The sequence below is a fragment of the Eleutherodactylus coqui genome, chromosome 2 (assembly GCF_035609145.1).
Source record: "Eleutherodactylus coqui strain aEleCoq1 chromosome 2, aEleCoq1.hap1, whole genome shotgun sequence".
NCBI lineage: Eukaryota > Metazoa > Chordata > Amphibia > Anura > Eleutherodactylidae > Eleutherodactylus > Eleutherodactylus coqui.
Window position 1 is genome coordinate 107,261,596 of NC_089838.1, and position 21,960 is coordinate 107,283,555.

The following is a 21,960-nucleotide window of genomic DNA, read 5'->3' on the forward strand; positions in this document are numbered from 1 at the left end:
CCACTGAGCCACCATGTTTTTTCTTTCCTCTGGAGGGGAAGGACAAATGTTACAGCAACTGAATAACCAGCTGCTTATCTGACAGTTTATTCCACATTAGCCCCCTCTGCTGGCAGACTATGGGAAATATGAAGAATTAAAACGTTTTTCATATTTAGGGAAAAAATTGACCAAAAATTATATAAAATATTTTTAAACTTGTAGTATTAAAAAATATATAAAGACATCCTTTTTAATGCCCGGTCAGCTCCTGGGCTCTTCTAGTGGTGGCAGAATATTATCATTTAGTCCTACGTTCATGCAGGAAATTTACAGCCCTGTAATGGAAAGATGACTCTATAAGGGGAGAAAGAAATGAATCAGCAAATCATTTGGGGTTAAAAAAAGCCGTTTTTGCAGAGAATTCTGTTAGCATGTTTCTTTCATAACGATAACGATTCAGTTCTGGTTACTTATTTACACTGCTGTTTGCACATTTTAAAATAGTGCTTGCCATCTGCAGCATTGTGTTACTTTATTGTGTTCTCAAACAATGGAGTTAAATATTATCATTGATGGCCTTTTTCAGCAAGTGCCAATCGTGTAACGCAGATTTCTGATGGAAAATACTCCTTGCTCTCCATTTGAAAGGAATAGAGATGAGCGAGTATACTCGCTAAGGCACATTACTCGAGCGAGTAGTGCCTTAGCCGAGTATCTTCCCGCTCGTCTCTAAAGATTCAAGGGCCGGCGGGGGGGGGGGGGGGGGGGGAGCAGGGAGGAACGGAGGGGAGATCTCTCTCTCCCTCTCTCCCCCCCGCTGCCCGCCGCAACTCACCTGTCACCAGCGCCGGCCCCCGAATCTTTAGAGACGAGCAGGGAGATACTCGGCTAAGGCACTACTCGCTCGAGTAATGTGCATTAGCGAGTATACTCGCTCATCTCTAGAAAGGAATCTTCTGTATTGGGGGTGTTGAGAGCTTAGTGATTTCTCGCCAAACATCCATGCATGTAATTTACAACAAACACATACACTACATGGGCAAAGGTATTTGGACACGGCACGTTTTTCAGCAAATACTGAGTTTGCCGACCGGTATGCCGGGAAGGGCATGGGTAAAAAGAAAAGCTGCTCATTTTGTAATAACTATTAATTCATCCGATCGAGCTTTTGTGGGATGAACTGGAGCGACGGGTATGACCCTGCCACCCACGCCCATCTCGCAACAATCTCTTCTCACAGCCTGGCATGAGGAATGGCAAAATATTCCTGCTCAGACTTACAGAGAACTTGTGGAAAGTATGCCTGAACGTGCTGCCGCTGTAATACAAGCAAAAGGAGGGCCGACACATTACTAAATAGAAGAATAAAGCACTTTTTGTGAAAAACATGCAGTGTCCAAGTACTTTTGTCCATATAGTATATACAAGGTGAAACCGCGCACTAAGGCCCCTCTCCAGAGGTGTAACGTGAAGCTCCTGGGCCCCACAGCAAAACCTGTAACAGGGCCCCCAAATATGATGCTTTATTCATAGTAGTCTCCTTATATGGAGAGGAGAGGCCTTATGGGCCCCCTAAGGCTCCTGGGCCCGGGTGCAACCGCATCCCCTATAGTTACGCCCCTGCCTCTCTCACATGGGCGTATGGTCACTGCATTTTACAATCTCCTACACTTTAAGGTCTTAAACAGATGTGCATGCTATGCACTGCGTTCGCTTCTGCGCAGTTTTTTTTTTCTCAGTGAGGCTACTTTTACATGAGCATTTTTTCGCACCTATTTTGTTTTTTAAAACACCAGCTGAAAATGGTGGCCATCTTTAGCATTGGATTCAAAGGCAGTTGTTCAGATGGTCGATTTTTTCCTGAGTAAAATCACCTGGCCGGAAAAGATAGCGCATTCTGGCCAGGCACTTTTACCTGATGCTGGAAAAGATAGGACTTGTCCCATCTTTTGCAGCAATATGCCAGCCGTTCCCATAGACTCATATGGGAGCTGTCTGAAAAAAGAAGAGGGAGGGAGTTTAGCAGCGGTTCGCATTGGTGAGGTCCCTCGCCCTTCCCATTGGAGGTAGCTCTCATAGGCTGTGGAGAGACTAGCTTTGCTAAGCTCCCGCCCCATCCTGACCCTCCTCATGCCAGTAGCCGTCAAGGGGCGGAGAGGGGGAGAGAGTTTAGCTTACTAGCTCTGCTAAACTCCGCCCCCTCACATACCCGGCAGCCGGCAAGGGGAGGAGAGGGGGAGGGAGTTTAGCAGAGCTGAACTCTGTTCCCCCGGCTGATGGCTGTCTGAATGGGCGAGAATATGGGAGATACAGCCGTGACTTGTTCGCGGCTGCCTCTTGTCCATACAAAATCACAGTGCCCATGTGAAGGAACCCTAAACAAGTGTATTTTGCTCTCCAGCCTGGGCAAATACTAAGCATATTTGCGCAGGCACCGCTCATTCACAGGAGCAGAGAAATCACACCACCCTAATTTAAATGGCCAATTAGCCTAACACAGTGACACTGATTTAGCACATACCTGTACAAGCAGATATGCGTGTTTACGCACCTCCCAGAGAATTCCATGGGGCTCTTTGGTGGGCAAACACGCAGAAAGTAGAACAGGTCCTACTTTTTTGTGCCTGGAAAAACAATGGGTGCAAAAGAAGAAGTGAGAATGAACCCATTGAAATCAAAAGCATGATCGTCTGTTCAATCCCTAAGTGTGCCTCCGCCTCACAGCACGAAAAATGTGAACGTAAAAAAAAAAATCACAGCGAGCATTATTACCGCGCACGCCAAGGTAGTGTATGGGAATTGGCAGCACACAGCAAGTAGGCATGCCATTGCATATTTGCGCGCGAGAGATACGCATGCTGCGCACAGCTCATTACGTCCGTGAAAGAGAGGCCCAATAGCGCCATTAAATATGACAATAGTGAATACATTAAAATTAACATCAATTCTGCTAAATGCACATATATATGTAAATAATTACAATTGTATATGCAGAATGACAGTTTCAAAAGGGCTCCCTACTGCTGTTACTTTGTTACAAAGTGTCAGCGCATCAAGTGTTAACAATTTATAGTATTTATTCTTCAAATGCGGCCACTAAAATGGAACTATTACTGCTGGAGCAACTTCAAAAGCAAACAAAAGGGTGTGACAGCACACTGCGGGCGCCATGAACTACTGTGTGCCAGCGGTGAATATAGGAGTTATATTACTGCTACATGTACTATACATATAAATCTGAGCGCACATCCTGATGGCATTGTGAGAACCTACCTGCCAAGGACAAGGTGACCTCTCCAAACAACTGCAGGTCTGTCCTGGTGAGCTGCTGGACACGGCTGCTTCCATAGAACTGAATGGAACTTGGCTGCTCACAGCTGCTGGGAACCAATACAAATCTGTAAGCGGACCCCCAATTACAGTGTGATGCTTTATTCATAATACTAGTCTTCTTATATGGGGAAGAGAGACCTAATGGGCCCCCTAAGTCTCCAGGGCCCGAGGGCAATCACATCTTCTGTACTCGTTATAATTACACCCCTGCTCATACAACTACTCTGACAGGTTCCTTATCTCCCGTAATCACTCTCAGCAATAGAACCTTCAAACAATGAATATTAAGAAGATGCTAGAACTGGGTGTGCTGACATACACCTGACTTTCTGTTGCAATGCCTGGGATCAAGGTTAAAAGGAAGGTTTTTTTTAGGACTAAGGGCTTTTTCACACGGGCAGTGCGATTTTCGACCACCCGAATCGCGGCTGAAAATTGCATGAACGAGAGGCAGCCATGGCCAGGTCGTGGCTGCATCTCCCGTTTTATCGCCCATTCAGACGGCCAGGTACATGCCGCAGCCCAGAATACTGATGGCTGGGGGGAGGAGAGTTTAGCTCTTCACACATTCTTTCACACATTGTTCTCACACAATCACAATCCCCGCAGCGCTGAAGAAAGAACACATGACCGGCAATGAAGCTGCAGAGAGTCATCCGTCCTGAAGTGTGTCCGTCTTCTTCCTGCAGTAACACGGGCGCCGATGCGCCCGTGTGACTAAGCCCTTATATGTATTTACACCAAAAGTGTGTCATTAAAAAATAAAACTCATTTCACAAAACACAAAGCTTCATGTCGAAAAAAATAACTTTTTTATTGCTTTCAGAATGCAGAGATGAAAAAAAATGGTTCAAACTAGGCCATGTCCTTAAGGGGTTAAATGTAATGACGTACTGCTAGTGAATCAGATATTTGCTGTATCCCGATATGTACAACTCAAAAGTGTTCTTGTAAAAAACAGCACATAGGAACATTTATCAGATCTATAACCTAAATAGCGTAAAAACAATGATGGTATGTGTAGCGTGGCAGGCGCAAGATTGGAGCCACCGGTATAGTAGCCGTACAGAAGCGGAGGGTAGTCTGGAGGAAGCCCGAAGTTGTCAACAGGTAGTCATGGTTTGAAGTACAGATGGAGGAGGCAGGTAGCGTTGTTGGGAGGAGAGCCAGAGGTCATTAACAGATAGTCGCAGTTTTGCAGGATACGGCCATATACTTACTGACACAGGAGGGCAAACATGTGCACCGCAGCAACCTCAGCATGCAGGCAGCCATGGGGCTGTCTCATTGGTGTCCTCCACAGGTGTAATTGGCTCCCTCATTTGGCTGCCTGCATGCTGAGGTTGGTGCACATATTTGCCCTCTTGTGTCAGTAAGTATCTGGCCGTTTTCAGTGATTGTCTGTTTTTATATTTCCCCTTCTGTGATACAGTTTGCAGGATAGGAGCAGGTTCAGGAGGTGAAGCTTGATCAAGGCAGTGGAGCACAATAATCACTCAAGGCAAGAGGGAACAGGGTCAGGTTTATATAGGGGGCTAATTAGGGAAGGTACAAGACACGGGGTGGCCCAAGACAGGGAAACACAGATCTAGGCACATGGAACTGGAGACAAGGAACTGTCGGGGAGCTGTCTAGCATGCTGAATAGCTCAGTCGATAGAAGCATCGCCTGGAGCACAGGTTCGAGTCTTGACAAGTATATTTACAGTGTTTTAACAACATTGCAAACCTCCTTGAGATCGTGCGGGCCTAAAAACTATAATTGCATGTAAACTTACCTATGTATACTTTAAGAAATATTGATTGCTGCAATTAATCTAAAATGAAAAAAAAATAATGGAAAAAACTTTTCAAGTAATTGAGAAACATTATCCTAGCATTCTGTATATGCAGCTCCTATGTGTCCTGCTGTATTTTTTTTGGTCTGCCCTTTCCTCTTGCTAACCTACAGATGGTAGAATATACTTTTTTACAATTTTTTTTTTTTTTAAACTAGCATTGAACCAAACCTGTATGGCAACACAGGCCTATGGCAACAAGATGTATGTTGCCGATACATGGAGAACTTCTCGACAATGCTGTGTTGTTTCATTGGAGGATGAAGTAAAGAACAAGCAAACTGTACATGCTAATACAGTAATCTGGCTAAGTTGCCTTAGTCTTCTATATATAGCATACAAATCATTTAATCAACACTGCACCTTCCAGCTCCAGCACTGGGAGAGTTTGTGTGGAGGTTGAATGCTTGGCAGAAGCCGCAATGAAAAATAGCCCTTCCAATTAAATTTTAATTAAAAAATCCCTCTGCTTTATTGTAGAAATAGCAATTTAAATAGTATACAAGCAACAGCATTAGAGGGAATTCTGTATAGGCTTCTGCTATTACGTGGGCACTGCTCGACATCCCCACGGTAAGGAGATTATACTGGAAACCGGCAACCCATTGGCTATTGAGTAAAAGCTCAGTCTTTAATTCATTTAGGAATGCATTTCTATGTACAGATAATTAGTTTTCTTAGTATATTCATTAAAAGCTCATTCTTATCACTGCTCTGCAAAGTAACGACTTAATTACTCTTAATTATTTAATTAGAATAATTATAGTCAGAAAAGTGTAGTCGACCTCTGTTGTTATTATTTTACAGTTTTGGAATGAATCACATTATGATGGAGTAGGAGGTACATACAGTATAAACACACAGTGAGCCGCATAATTACAATACATTAATAACGGTCCCTCTAGTCTAACTAGAATGAATGGGGTTAAAGGGTTAATTTGACTAACTATCCAGTCAAAATAAAAATGTACTAAAAGATGCAAGCCTCTTAATAATATTTGACACATTTTAGAACTTATAGATGGGAACAATGCTAAACTGCCAGAAATTTGCCCCATTTCTTCTTAGTTTACTTAATAAATGTGGCCTAAACTACGGTTTCAAGAAGGTCATGTTCAATTTTCACATTTGATGACGGGCAGGGAAATTTGTGGCTCAAATTTGGAAATCAGCATAATTCAACTTTTTAAGTTGCATTTTATTTTAAAAATTGGCATCAGCAGTTTAAGGCTGGGTTCACACGGGACAGATTTGGAGCGGAAATTCAGTGCGGAATTTCTGTGCGGCAAATCCGCCCACGGCCGCTAATCCCAGGATTAGCCAACCATGTGGATGACATTTTGCAAAAATCTCGTCCGCATGGGACGGCCAATCGATTGTGGCAAAACCTGGCGGAACCGGCGATGTGGCGCGAAATTGACAGCGGGTGCATGTAATTTTTTTTTTCTATTGTGACCTCACTCCTTTCTATGGGGGGAGATAGCCACAATGGAATACCGGCAGCCAAACCGCTCCAAAACCCATGGCGAAATGCCGCGGGTTTTGAAGCTGTGGCTCTCCCGCGGAAATCTTGCGGCTTGTCGGCGATGCGGCGCGAAATTAACAGCCACTGCATGTCATTTTTTTTTTCTGTTGTGACCTCACTCCTTTCTATGGGGGAAGAAAGCCACAATGGAATACCGGCAACCAAACCGCTCCAAAACCCAAGGCGAAATGCAGCGTGTTTTGAAGCTGTGGCTCTCCCGTGGAAATCTTGCGGCTTTTCTGTGCGGCCAAGACGCGAAATTTCCATCCCATGGGAAGCCAGCCTAATAAATGAGTTTGCATATGTATTGTAACTGTACATTGTACATTGTCTTTATATTCACTACTATATTATTGTTTCTTCATTTTAATGTCTAGTAGCTGTTGTTACGTTCAAACCGAACATATTAGAAGTCTACTAAAAGAATGAATAATATACAAGGAGAGGAAACAATATAGAATAAGAAAACACAAAATTAGGAATGTGGTAAAATCTGACCCTAACACCTAACGAATAGGAAGACCTTACCTACGCCCTGATAAGAATAACCTCACGCCAGGAGCATGGGGTAATCCTGACTTTCCCTAGACGGCAACAGAAAATAGGGGCAAAACTTAAATGACACACAATGAAATACAACGAGAGTCCAGGAAAAAGATGTGTAACACCACAGATGATTATTAAACCAGTAGACTTAACAAAATGCTCATCAGAAACAGGAACTGCTCAGTGGACCCGGAACACCTTCAGGCAGAGTATAACCAGCGTCATCAGTGAGGAGCCGGAATAAATGTACAAACACTGAAACTGATTGGTTGGCTAGGAGGTGGCATCCCCAGCCAGCCAATCTGTGCACAGACTAACAGAAAGTGTCCTTGTCGGAGTATAGCACAGAAATAACAAATAATTTATCGGCTTTGGGATCACGTGGAACGGGGCTGATCCTGTAATGTTACTCTAGTCTGAATACTTTGTCTCGGATGCCAATCGTGACAGCTTTTATGTCCATTAGGTTGGTTTCTAATGGATGTAATAGATGTAGTGTAATATGGCTACATTCTAAAGCCCATACCAAACTTGCCTGTAAGGCAGCAAAGGCCCAGAATTATGTCTACCCTAGTATTAACCATAAATCTTTATTGTAAATAATATGAAATGAACTAACAGGCATACATATGATTTAAAAGCCCAAGGATGCTGGAAGTTCAGGTGGCCAACAAGTTCCATGTGGAAAAGTTAGATTCTGTAATGTATTCATACGTATAGTTAGTATGGTACTAGTATCCCAAACTGGAAGTAGAAGAACCTGGCTCTAGTCTGCAGCACAAGAGTCACCTGGATAGTATGTACTACAACTCTCAGCAATCCATGCAGTTAAAAGTTCAACACAGCCCCCAACATGGTTCACCACAAACATGGCGTCCTCAGGAAAAACAGGGATATGGCCATGAGCTGGTCACTTCCAACAATTAAATAGACATAGGGAGGTACCCATAATTTATGAACAACCAATCCAAAGTGAAGGTCAGATTTCTATAAGATGCTCCACAAGTAATAGGGATCAAACTCCTTGATTGATAGATCCATGTACCAGTGCAGCGAACACAATTTGTTACCCTGCCTTCTTTTCTGATGGGTGAGTCAATGTATCACTCACATCACTGTGAGGGCCAGATATAGTTGGGTGTTGCCATCACAGCGCTGTGACTGCGAGCAACAATACCAAACAAGTGCTCATAGCTAGATACTGGTAGTTAAGACAACCTCCCCCATTTGGTGGACATGCACCTGGCATGTATTCTGGTACATGCCCATTACTTCCAATGTTGGACTCAACTATAAGTGTTAGCACAAAATTTGTATTGTATAGACTAGGTACATTTATACAGTAGGTTTGTCTATGTTGAAAAGGAGCATACTAACGAAAAAGTTTGTTTCATACAGAATGCATATCCCAAAATTGGGGTACTTGCATGTAGGAAATTTAGGAACTGTTACACCATCATATCTTATTCCCATAATTTGTAATATAGATAGATGCTTCCATCTGGGGAGATATAATATCTATACGTCACTATGGGTACATAGGGGTGAGCAGTGGAGTCTAGCAGCAGCTATGTATGCCGTATTATTCATAGTGCCACCATGGTAACTGTTGACATGTCTTGCTACTGAGGTTTCACTTTTTGTTCGCACTCAACTGAGATGTTTAGATATACGTTTTCTAAACTCTTGCCTTGCTTTTCCCTCATAGATTTTGGGGCCTGTACACTATGCCACGTACATAATGTCCGTAGTTCTACATAGAATGAATTGGCTAATTTAGTATTTCCTGAAGTCTTTAGGGTTGATAAAGAATTTAGGTTTGGCAACCACTCTGCAACTCGCGCATATAGCACATGGATAACGTCCTTCACTCATTTTCTGTAACCGGTTTCCCTCACTACCACTGGTTTTGTTTGGCTGGTTATGTACCAAAATATCTTTTAGATTGGAACCCCTCCTGTATGTGACACTGGGGTATGTTGGGATGACTGGCTCCAGGTTCGAATCTGCCCACAAAGTTGCCCAATATCGTCTCATAATCCTCAAGAGCGGGTCAGAGTAACCGTCATATGTCCCGATACATCGTACAATTTTGTTGGCATGCCTCTGTTTTTTATGGTTACCAAGCAGGGTTTCCCTGTTTTCCATTTTTTGCCTTGTGATAGGCTCTTCTTAAACAGCTGTATGGATAACCCCTGTAGACCATCTACAAAGGTTATGACAGTCATGCTAAAAGATGCATCACTAGAACAGTTTCTTCTAGCCCTTAAAGGGGTTGTCCCGCGCCGAAACGGGTTTTTTTTTTTTTTCAACCCCCCCCCCGTTCGGCGCGAGACAACCCCGATGCAGGGAGGTAAAGAAAGCTCACCGGAGCGCTTACCTGAATCCCCGCGCTCCGGTGACTTCTCTACTCACCGCTGAAGATGGCCTCTTCCTCCGTGGACCGCAGCTCTTCTGTGCGGTCCATTGCCGATTCCAGCCTCCTGATTGGCTGGAATCGGCACGTGACGGGGCGGAGCTACACGGAGCTACACGGAGCCCCATAGAAGACTGCAGAAGACCCGGACTGCGCAAGCGCGGCTAATTTGGCCATCGGAGGGCGAAAATTAGTCGGCACCATGGAGACGAGGACGCCAGCAACGGAACAGGTAAGTATAAAACTTTTTATAACTTCTGCATGGCTCATAATTAATGCACAATGTACATTACAAAGTGCATTATTATGGCCATGCAGAAGTGTACAGACCCACTTGCTGCCTCGGGACAACCCCTTTAAGTATTGTCCAGTTGGTATCTCTCTTCTAAGTGGGTGGGGCTATCCTAGGATAGAAGGTCATTAGTGGCAGTAGATTTTCTAAAGGTGGTAGTTTCTAGGGTGCCCTCAGGTAGATAGTGATAGAGAGATCGAGACAGTTGATAATAGTGTTATGTAGTTCCAAAGTGAAATGCTCGCCAATATCATTGTTGTTTAACATAGTAATAAATTCTGAAAATAGGGTCTTACTGCCATACCATTGGCTAAGTATGTCATCTAATTAATGTCCCCAGAAAAGAATGTTATTAATATATAAATCAAGAGTATCCAAAATAACGATAGTGGATTCCCACCAACTAAGAAATTGATTTGCATATATTGGTGCACACTCCGCCCCCATGGCTACATCATGTGTCTATCTTACAGATGCCTAGACGGGGCTAGATTCTAGATGGGGCATGCTATAGATGGGCGTTGCCCACCATGGGAACCTGAAGGGGTTCTGTCATTAAAAAAAAATAAATACGAATTCTATACTTACCTGTTCCTCCCCGGTCAGTCTACTTACCAGTTTGCCAGATCTTCACCTCACCTATCTTCTCCTGTCTCCTGCATCCCGTTGGGGGTGGGGTTGTCACCTCACCTGCAGCTGGCTGATTCTTCTCCTTCCTGTGAGGTTACGTACATTGCAGGCAGTCTTCTTCCTGCCAGCCAATGTAGGTTACGTCACAGGCTAGCAGGGGAAGTGCCGATGTACTTCAGAGACTGCTCATGCGAGTTGTCTCCGAAATAGATTAGAATTCCTGCCTAGGCAGTGAATGCTACAGCACAGGGACCTGACCTTCACTGACCGGCAGGTAGAGAATGCGAGGAATGCAGCTTTCAAAACAAGTCGTCGAGGTGACCCCGGGTCATTGCAGAAGCTCAGAGAGAAGATGTGGTAAGAAAACTGACAGGGAAGAAATAGGTGAGTATAGAATTGGTTTTTTTATGACAAAACCCCTTTAGGTGCCCTCAACCACTCACCCTGCCCATGCCTGTTCTGATTTGGTTCAGATTTTAAAGAGAACTGGATCTCTGGTGGGTGCAAAGGAGCCCTTGCCTACCTATGCCTCCATTCACCTTGTAGCACTGGCAGTCACTTTTTATATTGGTATTGTATACTTGTACATTACTTAACTCTTGGCCCCCATTTCACAACAAAGTCCAGAGCCCCTGATGTCCATTAATTTGTGTACCTGTCGAGTATGTGGATGCAATAGAGGTTCAGGTGAAATTCTCAATGAAATCTTTTTAATTCGTCATGCAACATGCTTTCCTTTTTATGTAAGTTAGTTGAATCGGGTGTGCCTACTGTTTAAACTGTTTTAAATAAGTTTTTATGTTAACAGTTTTTTTTTTTTTACTTTTTAGTGCTTTTTAAAAATTTTTCCATGTTACTGTATTTACTTAACCATATATCTTGCAGTCTTCACTATGGCCAATAAGCCTGATAATAGCCTCAAAGACTATATGCACAATAGACTAGAGGGTATTAATTGACTCCTATGGGAGAGTACTTTAGACATGCTCACTGACTTGTGCAGAGGTTATTGTGCAAGGAAGGAAAGAAGGTGAGCTGTGACCACCATCTATTGTGAATGGTAGATCCTGTGTTATCTCTATATACAAGTGTCACCTTTCATTGTACACCAATCTGTGATGATAACCTGTCTGCTGAGAAATGTTCCCTATAAAATAGGTATCAAGCTATTATTAGGCTTAGTGGTCATAATATACATACAATAGTTACATAGTTTTTTTTTCTAAGTCGCAAAATGTTTTTTAAAAGTATATGTAAAGCCCTATTTACACTCAACAATTATCACTCAAAATTCACTCAAACGATGGCTTTTGAGCAATAATTGTTGTGTGCAAATGCTACCATTGTTTGCTTTTTGTCCAAATTATGATTTTTAGTTGAGTTTAAAATCCATCCTTTGGATGGAGAGCTGATAGCAGGGACCTCAAACTCTAATTCTCCATGGGAGCGCTGATTATATTGCATTCAGCTGCAGTCCCATGGCAGAACAAAGGGGCTGTATGCAGATAACAGACCACCTGCTGTTCTCTGCATAGAGCTCAGGAAGGCTCATTTACATGCAAATGAAGGTAATAAGCCACTAATGGGCATTAGTGCCCATTAGCAGCTTACGCAATATAATCACTCAAAGTGTCATTCCCCCTATCTTTTGAACAAATTTTGAGCAATCATCTTTGCATGTAACTGGGGCTTAAGCTGAAAACCTAGGGTTAGGCCATCAATAGTTTGAAACTGGACAACACCTGCTGGGCTTATTCACACGAGCGTATTTCGTCCGGCGTTTTCATGGCTGGCCGATATACGATGCCATCTTATGCATGGGTTTGGCGTATATGCCGTTGGGTGGGGGGAGATAGCATAGCTCTATTAAGCTGTCTTCCCCTTCCCTCCCCCTCGCTGGCTCTCTGCAGGGAGAGGAGGTGGGAAAGGGCAGGATCGAGTGCTGAGCTCCCGCCCCCTCTCCGCCCCTTGATGCTGTTTGCAATGGGGCTAAGCTTAGCTCCCAGGGGGCGGAGTGGAGAAGACAAGGGGAGGGAATTTCGCAGTCACGCTGCTAAACTCCCTCCCTTCTCCGACCGCTGTCATTGGCTCAGATAGAAATCTATGGTAGTGGCCATAATCTGGCCAGGAAGATAGTTCCAGGACTATCCTTCCCACGGGGTAATATCGCCCGACTGGGCGCTTTTACCCCGCGGGAATACACCTGTGTGATCTGATGCATTGGAATCCAATGCATGAGATGGTAGCGTATATCTACCAGCCAGGAAAACGATATACGCTTGTGTGAAGAAGCCTTCAAGTATACAACTATCAAACTTCATCATTGCTGGTATCCTATAGTAGATTCTTCAGTACAAAATTACACGATGTCCTTTAATTAAGAGTTTATTTAACTGGCATGATGAGTGAAAAAACTATTCATGTTGAGTGCAAAACATGTAATACAATTTCAATAATCTTATTAAATTAAAAAATGATGCAAATATTTATAATGGTTTAGCCAAAACATAATTCCACTGTGATATATACAGAGCATATATTAGTATTTGTGGTAACTTCAACTTTATGTTTTGCTCTACAGGTAATAATGGGAGTCCTACAAGTTGGCTTTGTTTCTGTGTACCTTTCCGATGCACTTCTCAGTGGATTTGCTACAGGAGCCTCTTTCACAATCCTCACATCTCAAGTGAAATATCTCTTAGGCTTAAGTATACCACGTGCCAATGGTATTGGCTCTTCTATTTACACATGGATTTATATCTTCCAGTATATCCATATGACTAACATTTGTGACCTTATTACTAGCATTATTTGCCTCTTAGTTCTGATTCCAGCCAAAGAGCTTAACGAGTGCTTCAAATCTAAACTGAAAGCTCCCATCCCTATTGAACTTTTCGTGGTAGTTGGTGCTACTCTTGCCTCTCACTTTGGTCATCTCAAAGAAAAGTATGGGTCCAGTATAGCAGGCGACATTCCCACCGGATTCCTAATGCCAAAGCCACCAGAATGGGGCCTAATTCCCAATATAGCAGTGGGGGCATTGTCCATTGCGATTATAGGATTTGCAATCACCGTCTCCCTCTCGGAGATGTTTGCCAAGAAACACGGGTACGAAGTGAAAGCCAATCAAGAAATGTATGCCATTGGATTCTGCAACATAATACCCTCATTTTTTCATTGCTTTGCCACAAGTGCTGCTCTTGCAAAAACACTAGTTAAAGAGTCCACCGGCTGTAGAACTCAAGTTTCGGGAATCATGACCTCGCTAGTCATTCTGTTGGTCCTACTGGTAATTGCTCCGCTGTTTTACTCCCTCCAGAAATGTGTTCTCGGAGTTATCACCATAGTGAACTTGAGAGGCGCCCTCAGAAAATTTTCTGATCTTCCCAATATGTGGAAAGTCAATAAAATTGACACATGTATTTGGTTGGTCACCATGTTTTCATCGGCATTAATTAGTACGGAACTGGGGCTAGTGATTGGCATTGGCTTTTCTATGCTATGCGTCATTGTAAGATCACAGAATCCAGGTACAACACTGCTTGGTAGAGTGGAGGCCTCAGAGATATATGAATCTATGACTGTATATAAGGACCTAAATACCACAAAAGGAATTAAGATCTTTCGATTTGAGGCTTCACTATACTATGTGAATAAGCAGAGCTTTAAATCGGCCTTGTATAAGCATGTTGGCGTGGATCCAGTACTGGTGGCATTAGCACGGAAGAAAGCAGCGAAGAAGCAAGAGAAGTTACAGAAGAAAGAAGGCATCACCGAAGCCGGCCATACTCCGGTGGAAGTTGTGCAGCGGCTCTACGAGGAGCAAATGCCGCTTCACTCTGTCATCATTGACTGTAGTGTCATCCAGTTCATTGATACGGCAGGGTTAAACACCTTGAAGGAAGTGGTCAAAGATTACGGTGACACAGGTATTCGCGTTCTGCTCGCTCAATGCAGTAGTTCTATGAGAAGTTCTCTACGGAATGGAGACTACTTTAAAAGGGAAGACGAAAATTTGGTATTTCATAGCATTCACCAAGCTGTGCAGTTTGCTCTGTACAAACAGGAGCAACTAGATGCTTCCATTAATGGGTCAACAGTTTAACCCTTTCCAATCCACTGTCTGACGTCTTCCTACATTCTGATTGAAGCTGTACGAGCTTCAATGTCAGAAGGCGTCCGACAGGGTATTCTTACCATCTATTGCCAGCCACTCTGCGCACACACACTGGCTTTAGCCAGCAGATGGCACCGTTGTATAACCGCAAAGCCTTTTAGGAAACCTTGAATCCAAAATTGGATTGGAAAGGGTCAAGAGATGTAGTAGAGGTGAAAGTTCCACTATGTTACAATGCCGTAAGTAGCATATTATTCAATATATGTGCACTACAGAAGTGTGCGATCTGGAATTGCACATCCTCTTCAGTCATTCACTTTCAATATATCCTCAACCAAAATTGGTCATACTGCCGGATCACAGAACTATCTATGGCCAAATATAGGAGCTGCCGTTACTCTTAGCCGGGCAATCATTTAGGGGCACTTTAATATATGCAACGCAATTACGCCTGGATGTCTTTAATCATGACAAACTACAGGATCACATTATCTCCGTAAAGAAAATACTATTTTCATTCAACGCTTTAATGAACTACATAGATTTCTATTGCAATTTTGATACGGAAGGACTATTTTTCTACAGACAAATCCATTTTGAATAATATTTTTGACTTTAAAGATATATTGTAATACTCACATTGAAATCCTAAATTGTTACATAAGGATACTAATTTGCACAAATATGGATTGCAGAGACTGCAGTCACAGCTTGTGCCATATGCCTGCGAAGAAAATTGCAATACCAGTGGCTAGTTGGAGAACTAGCCACTAGATGGCACCAGTGACTCACTTTACAGTACGCACATCCGACAGCGCTGGGATTTATAGTTTCATAACTGCGGGAGGATATTATCATAAATATTATATATGGCCGTACCTGACATCTGTATAGTTAGGCGTCCAGCTCAGGTATGTTTGTAACACGAGGGTCCGAGAGCTTCACACTTTATTTCTGGATCCTGCTCGGCGGAGGCACACAAACAAGTGAAGAACAGGCAAGACAATAAACATATACTCTGCATCTCATGAAGTCCTCTTTCACACGAGCATTGCGTTTTCACATTGGGCGCATCGCCCGCGAAAAACGTGTGAACAGGAAAGAGCTGCGATCAAGTCAATTTGCGTTTTCTTGTCCATTCACATGAGCGGCTGCAGAGTGTATACGCCGCAGTGCTAAAAAAAACCTCGGCATGGCTTCTAAGGGTTAACTAGAGCCGGACGCAATGTTTTCCCTGTGTTGGACGCTGCTAAACTCCCTTTTTTTGCAGCTCCCTTAGGAATGTAGGGAGTCACCAGAGTATATCAGCTGAAAGATAGGGCAAGAGCAATTTTTTTCCCGCCGTATATAAAATCGTCCGATGTCCTATAATTCCCGGCGCAATATTTTTACGCGGTGAATATTGCTTATCTGAATGAATGCATTGGAATCCAAGGCTTCAAATGGTCAGGATTTTTTATCACGGCTAAACTAGCTGTGTGAATGAGGCCCAAGGGTCCTTGTAGACGGGACGATTCTCATTTGAACGAGCCAGTGGCTTCATCGGTAACTTGTTCACACTCATGCAGCCTGTTTACAAAGGCAAATGCATCGCAGGCTCATTCGCTTATAGTTCATTTTAAACAGCACTCGTTCCGTTTTTTTCATTCACTTTATACAGGGACTGAATGAGCGCTTTTTAAACCGAACCATAACCATCGAGCCAGGGATGGTTTTTATGCCTGCCTAAAATGAATTAAAAATGAACGATTCTTATTCGTCGTTTGGTTGTTGGCCGCGTTTAGACCGGATGATTGCCATTCAATTTTGCTTGAATAAACTATTTTCTGAACGATAATCGTTCGGTCAAAAAGCACCCTAACTAGAGATGAGCGAGCACGTTTGGATAATGCAGTTACTCAAGCGAGCATCGCTCTTCTCGAGTAACGCTTACTGGTCCGTGCAGGCACGGGGGGGGTGGGGGTGAGCAGCGGGTAGCGGGGGGGGGGGGGGGGAGTGAGAGAGATCGCTAATAGAGATGAGTGAGCGTACTCGCTAAGGCAAACTACTCGAGCGAGTAGTGCCTTATGCGAGTACCTGCCTGCTCGTCTCTAAAGATTCGGGTGCCGGTGGGGGAGAGCAGTGAGTTGCGGGAGAGAGTGAGATTCCCCCCCCCCCGTTCCTTCCCGCTCTCCCCCGACGCTCCCCGCCCTCCCGCCGACACCCGAATCTTTAGAGACAAGCGGGCAGGTAATCGCATAAGGCACTACTCGCTCGAGTAGTTTGCCTTAGCCAGTACACTCGCTCATCTCTAATCCCTACCCCCCGCCGTCGCCCCCCGAGCACGCTCGCACCAGTAAGCAATTACTCGAGAAGAGTGATGCTCGCTCGAGTAACTGCTTTATCCGAACGTGCTCGCTCATCTCTAACCCTAACTTATTTCCCATTTTGTCATGACCATTTAGGCCGCCTGCAGACGAGCGGGTCGGATCCGGCAGCGAGAATTCTCGCCGCGTGATCCGACCCGAGCGCCTGCAGGGACGAGCGCGTACTCACCAGCGCCTGGCGGCCCCGGCTCTTTCATGTGCCGGCTGCCGCGCAGCCGGCGCATGCGCAGACCGGAGCCGGCGGCCGGGTGAGTGCGTGCCCCGCAGAAAATTAGGACATGCCGCGGTTTGTTTGCCGCGCGAGATTTCGCGCGGCCAAACCGCGGCCGTCTGCATAGGAGTGCGTATTTTAATGCACTCCTATGCAAACTTTCGTGTCAAGGCGGCCTTAGTGATCCTACCAGTCAGTAGGACAAGTAGTTGTATGCTCACGTACAGAGTGTAAGATGTTATAATGAATGCTACTCAGATCTTTATCATAGAGTTTTCACATTTATTAATAATTATTTGTAAATATAAAGTAAGCTATTTTCAAAATACATTTTCTATGGAGGTGAAAAGATCAGTAATGACTTCTAGTCCAGCCACACTACATGCAATGATTTACAGCTCTACGTGTGTAGAATGTATTTATATGTTACATTGTTAGAATATCATACCATGGATACCTCAAAAGCTAGTCGCATAGGGAAGATATATGCATTTGGGACATTTCCCTAGAAAAGGATCATAGGGTTTGCTCCATCAAAGCCCCAGATAATGGGCTTTTTATATTAACCCCTTAGGGATGAGCCAATTTTTTGCTTTAAAGACCAAGTGATTGTCATTGTTGCATTACAAGAGCCATAACTTGTAAACATAGCTGGATGTGGGCTTGTGGGTTTTTTGGGAAAAATTTTATATATTAATGGTACCACTCTTGGGTACATATATTGTATTGTATAACTTTTAATACATCAGTATTTTCATCAGCATTTGATCTGTTTTTGACTCCACATATTTTATTTGCTACTTGGGCAAATACTGATCAATATTTGCTGAATAGAAAACAATAGTTATACGGAGGCAAAACTGCAAAAAAACAGGTCATGCTGCAATTTCAAAAAAACGTCCATAAAACATAGACTTATATTAGCTTAGAATTGTCTTGAGATACCTGCTGGAGAAATGATACCAAGTGAGGTGTTCTCTACCTTAAGGGGTTAAACACATGACTGTGATTTTGTCCTGTTTGGCGGGTGTGAAAATCAAGGTCACAAGACGGGATGAAACAAAACCATTGATTTCAATGGTTTTATTTTCACTAGCGGGATTCTCATGTTAATGCTACGCAAGAGAAAAGATAGGACTTGCCCTATATTTTGCGCGTTAATACAACGTGCGAGAAAAGATAGGGCAGGACCTATCTTACCACTTTTAGGGCGCCTACCCACTGGCATTGCCGATTTTCGTGCGTGAAAAAAACGCTGCGTTTTCCACGGCGGTTTTTGTGCGTTTTTCGCGGTTTTTTTGCGCCTTTTCTGTTAATTTCCATTGACATTCATGGGTGCATTAAGAGAAAAATAAGGACACATATGCAACTGACAGTTCCTATGTGAAAAATTGCAACGGACCGAAAAAAAAAACGCCAGTGGACAGGAACACATTCTATACTAATTGCTCTTGAGAAAAAACGCAAAGGAAAACAAATCGCCAGTGGGTAGGAGCCCTTAGGGTGAAGTTTAAATAGTGAAAAAAAAAACAGTTCATACACTTATACGCTCCGTAGCAGCGAGCATTTTAGCGCATGCGCCCATCTGTTTAAGCCCTTAATTTCTAATTTCATTACAGTGTGATAAGACTAAAATACAATTTTATTTGCATTTATGTGTTTGTTCACTGTAAGACCCCTGGCACAATAACAGATTTGTGTCCATGTGCTGCCATAGCCTATGGAGCTATGCACACTTATTGTTTTTTTCATGCGAACCATTTGTGAAAAAATCTCATCGAATGTCCTATTCTTGTCTGTATCATGGAAGAAAATTAAGACATGCAAATGCATGTCAATGTGCGGGCTATCCATGTATCAGGTGTCCGATGCGAGCTGTATCCGAACCTCTCAGGCTCAACTCACAGAAACATCAAGTGTGTGCCCGGCCTAAGTAAGAGACAGGTGTTTCCATGGAATCTATGTAGTAGACCTGTGTTTCTGTCATTATATGCCTGATGAAGAGTCCTGGGAGGTTTGAAAGCTTGCTATAACATCATGTATTTTTGTTAGTCATTAAAATGCATCATATCTCCAAGATCACTTGGTTTCTCTCACAGAGAACAATCACATTTTGTCATTTTGTGCACATAGTATAATATTTCTTATACTATGGGTCTCATGTAGCAAAACTGCCTCAGATATAATGTTGAAGTAAGCACTTAATTTAGATGATACTCAAAAGGTATCGTAGCCTTATCAATCAGGTATGCCTAATCCTATACACGATGCATCAGAGAAGAACACAATGAGAAACACCAAGTGATGTTTCTAAGCTCTTCTGAAGCGTTTTATTATTGCACAGTCTATGTAACAAAATTTGTAGCACTTGTCAGGAGTTGATCACGAGCTACCTCACCCATCAACATCCGGCCAAACAATAAATATTCCATAGCGAACCATGGAAAGGTTACAGCCTCATGAATGTATTCACAATTGCATATCATGTATCTAATACCTGAAAATCTTTTTACATTCTAAGGGTGCGGGCAGACGAGCGTAGGCGTATTTACGTTCGCACGAGCGCAACGTATAATCGCCCGAGCGATCGTTTTTCACCGATCACGACCAGAGCTAGAAAGCGTATTTTCGTTTGTTCCTACTTTGCAAACGGTCTTTTCGGCGATCGAATATGCGTTGGCGCGTATTTCGGTCGCATATGTTCCGTTTTTTTTCGAATTGCCGTTTTTACGCACCGTAAAATCGCCCATGTGAACGAATACATTCGAAACCATTGCCTCAGATGGTCACGTATATACGTTTGGTCGCAAAAACGCGCCGTTTATGCGCTCATCTGCCCGCACCCTCAAGAAGGAAAATAATCCTTAAAAAAGACACTCAGTACATAAGCAAAGAATAATGTCAGATATCTAGTGGTATGATTATGACTACAAGGACATTTATTAAAAAGAATTCATCATTATGACTTGTATTTTCCTGTAACTTGATGTGCTTTTAAACCAATATTCTTGGGGCTCCTTCACACGGGCGCAGTTGCACACTCAAAATTTGTGTGCACAGTACAAGGGGAATAGAACTGATTTCAATGGCTTCATTCACATTCACTTTTTCTTTTACGCACGGATTTAATGCACCCAACAGAATAGGCCCTTTTTTGTGTGCATTGCGCACCAAGGGTCCCCATAGAAATCTATGGGAGTTGAGCAATAGGCTATGCAATTCTATGAAAAGAGAACACATCTCAAACTCATTAGGCTAAAAAGCCATTTAAATCAGAGTGTGTTTGTCTGTTACACGCAAATGCACAAAACATACGATAAAATGCGCCAATACGTGCACAAAAAAGCCTTCAACATAACTCAAATATTTTGCGCTGTGGCATGTTCAAAGACGCATATTCCCGTCTGAAGGAGCCCTTACTAAAGCTACTTTCACAGTAAAGTGCCCTTATTACTCATGGCAACCAGAGTCTTGAATTAATTTTCTCATTACAAAAAATATGGGATTCTTTGCTACGGGAGACAACTGTGAGATTGTTGCCCCACATAACAGTCTTTATTGATATACCCCCAACATGTTTTAGCAGGACATTAGTATTCAGAGGGTAGATGTACAGAAAAAATCCGACCCTAGGGATTAACAAATTAATTAAAGGGGTTTCCAGGAGCAAAACTGCTATTGAACTGGTGGGTCATTAAAAGCAGATCAGTGGAGGATCATTGTTCGGACCCCAACATACAGCTGATTACATGCTGCAACTGTCAAGGAGCAATCCATAACACAATGGCCCAGTTTGGCATTGCAGCTATCTCCCATTGAAGTGAATGGGAGAATATTGCAATGCCAAACCAGCCCAATGCGGATGGTGCTGTGATGATGCAGACCCCCGCCAATCTGCTATTGGTGCCCTGTACAGAGGATAGCTCAGCAATAGTTTGGCTCCTGGAAAATCCATGATAGCAATTTAAACAATACAAGTGAGGACAATGCTCGTAATCTATGAGAAAATAGTGGTGCCACATGTTCAATATCTCATTCCCTGTATGATCTTTTCCTTGACTGTGAATAAAACCTTGTGACATTTTATGAAAATCTCCAATTGTTATATACAGTAGCAGGCCATCTACACTTTCTATTACCCATCAGCATTGCATAACTGGCCAGTGGCTTCCTCATATTCAGCGATGAGTCGGGATTAGTCTATTCCATGTAATAGACAGGGTTAATTCATTCATGACCGCTTGTAATACATTTTGCGTTATGTAAGTGCAATCTGAAGTTGTTTTGCCTGAACTCTTATTGCGTGACTTCAATGATATTCCAGTGCTGACGGCATAAACACAATGATATTTATGGGACAAAAACTTAATATAAAGCATCTTTCTCATAAATTTTAACATTTAACCTTGTCATATAATAAATTATAGAAATATAATATTTTAATGTATACATGAATATCACATGTATATAAAGTAAATTCATATGCACTATTTTTTTATTGTAGAGTTACAATTTCTAATTAAAGATGTGCAAAAAATATTTATACGCAAACATTATCATCTCATCAACTTTCTTTAAAAGTGGTTTTCTCATAAAGAATATTTATCACGTATCCACACGATACATTTTAGATCGCTGGAGAACCCACATTTCACTACCAAGGGGGCACCAAGTCCACCATTCCTGCTCACCAGCATATGTGAGG

At 42.9% G+C, this 21,960-nt stretch overlaps 1 protein-coding gene and 1 long non-coding RNA gene across 5 annotated transcripts in view; both read left to right on the plus strand.

Moving 5' to 3' along the window:
- The window catches only part of SLC26A2 (solute carrier family 26 member 2), a 40,560-nt gene extending 23,942 nt beyond the window's left edge, over positions 1 to 16,618 (plus strand). For all 3 annotated transcript variants that reach the window (XM_066591313.1, XM_066591314.1, XM_066591315.1), the window contains one exon: positions 13,143 to 16,618. In XM_066591313.1, the coding sequence (XP_066447410.1) occupies positions 13,143 to 14,666 (1,524 nt within the window). In that variant the 3' untranslated portion in view covers positions 14,667 to 16,618. The remainder of the gene's footprint in view (positions 1 to 13,142) is intronic.
- Positions 16,619 to 16,735: 117 nt separating this feature from the next.
- On the plus strand, positions 16,736 to 21,347 carry LOC136611599 (uncharacterized). Of its 2 annotated transcripts, XR_010790297.1 has the most exons (3): positions 16,743 to 17,122; positions 17,437 to 19,777; positions 20,106 to 21,347. It is a non-coding gene; the product is annotated as an uncharacterized lncRNA (long non-coding RNA). The 2 variants fall into 2 exon arrangements; XR_010790296.1 differs by having other exon boundaries at positions 16,736 to 19,777.
- Positions 21,348 to 21,960: the final 613 nt, after the last annotated feature.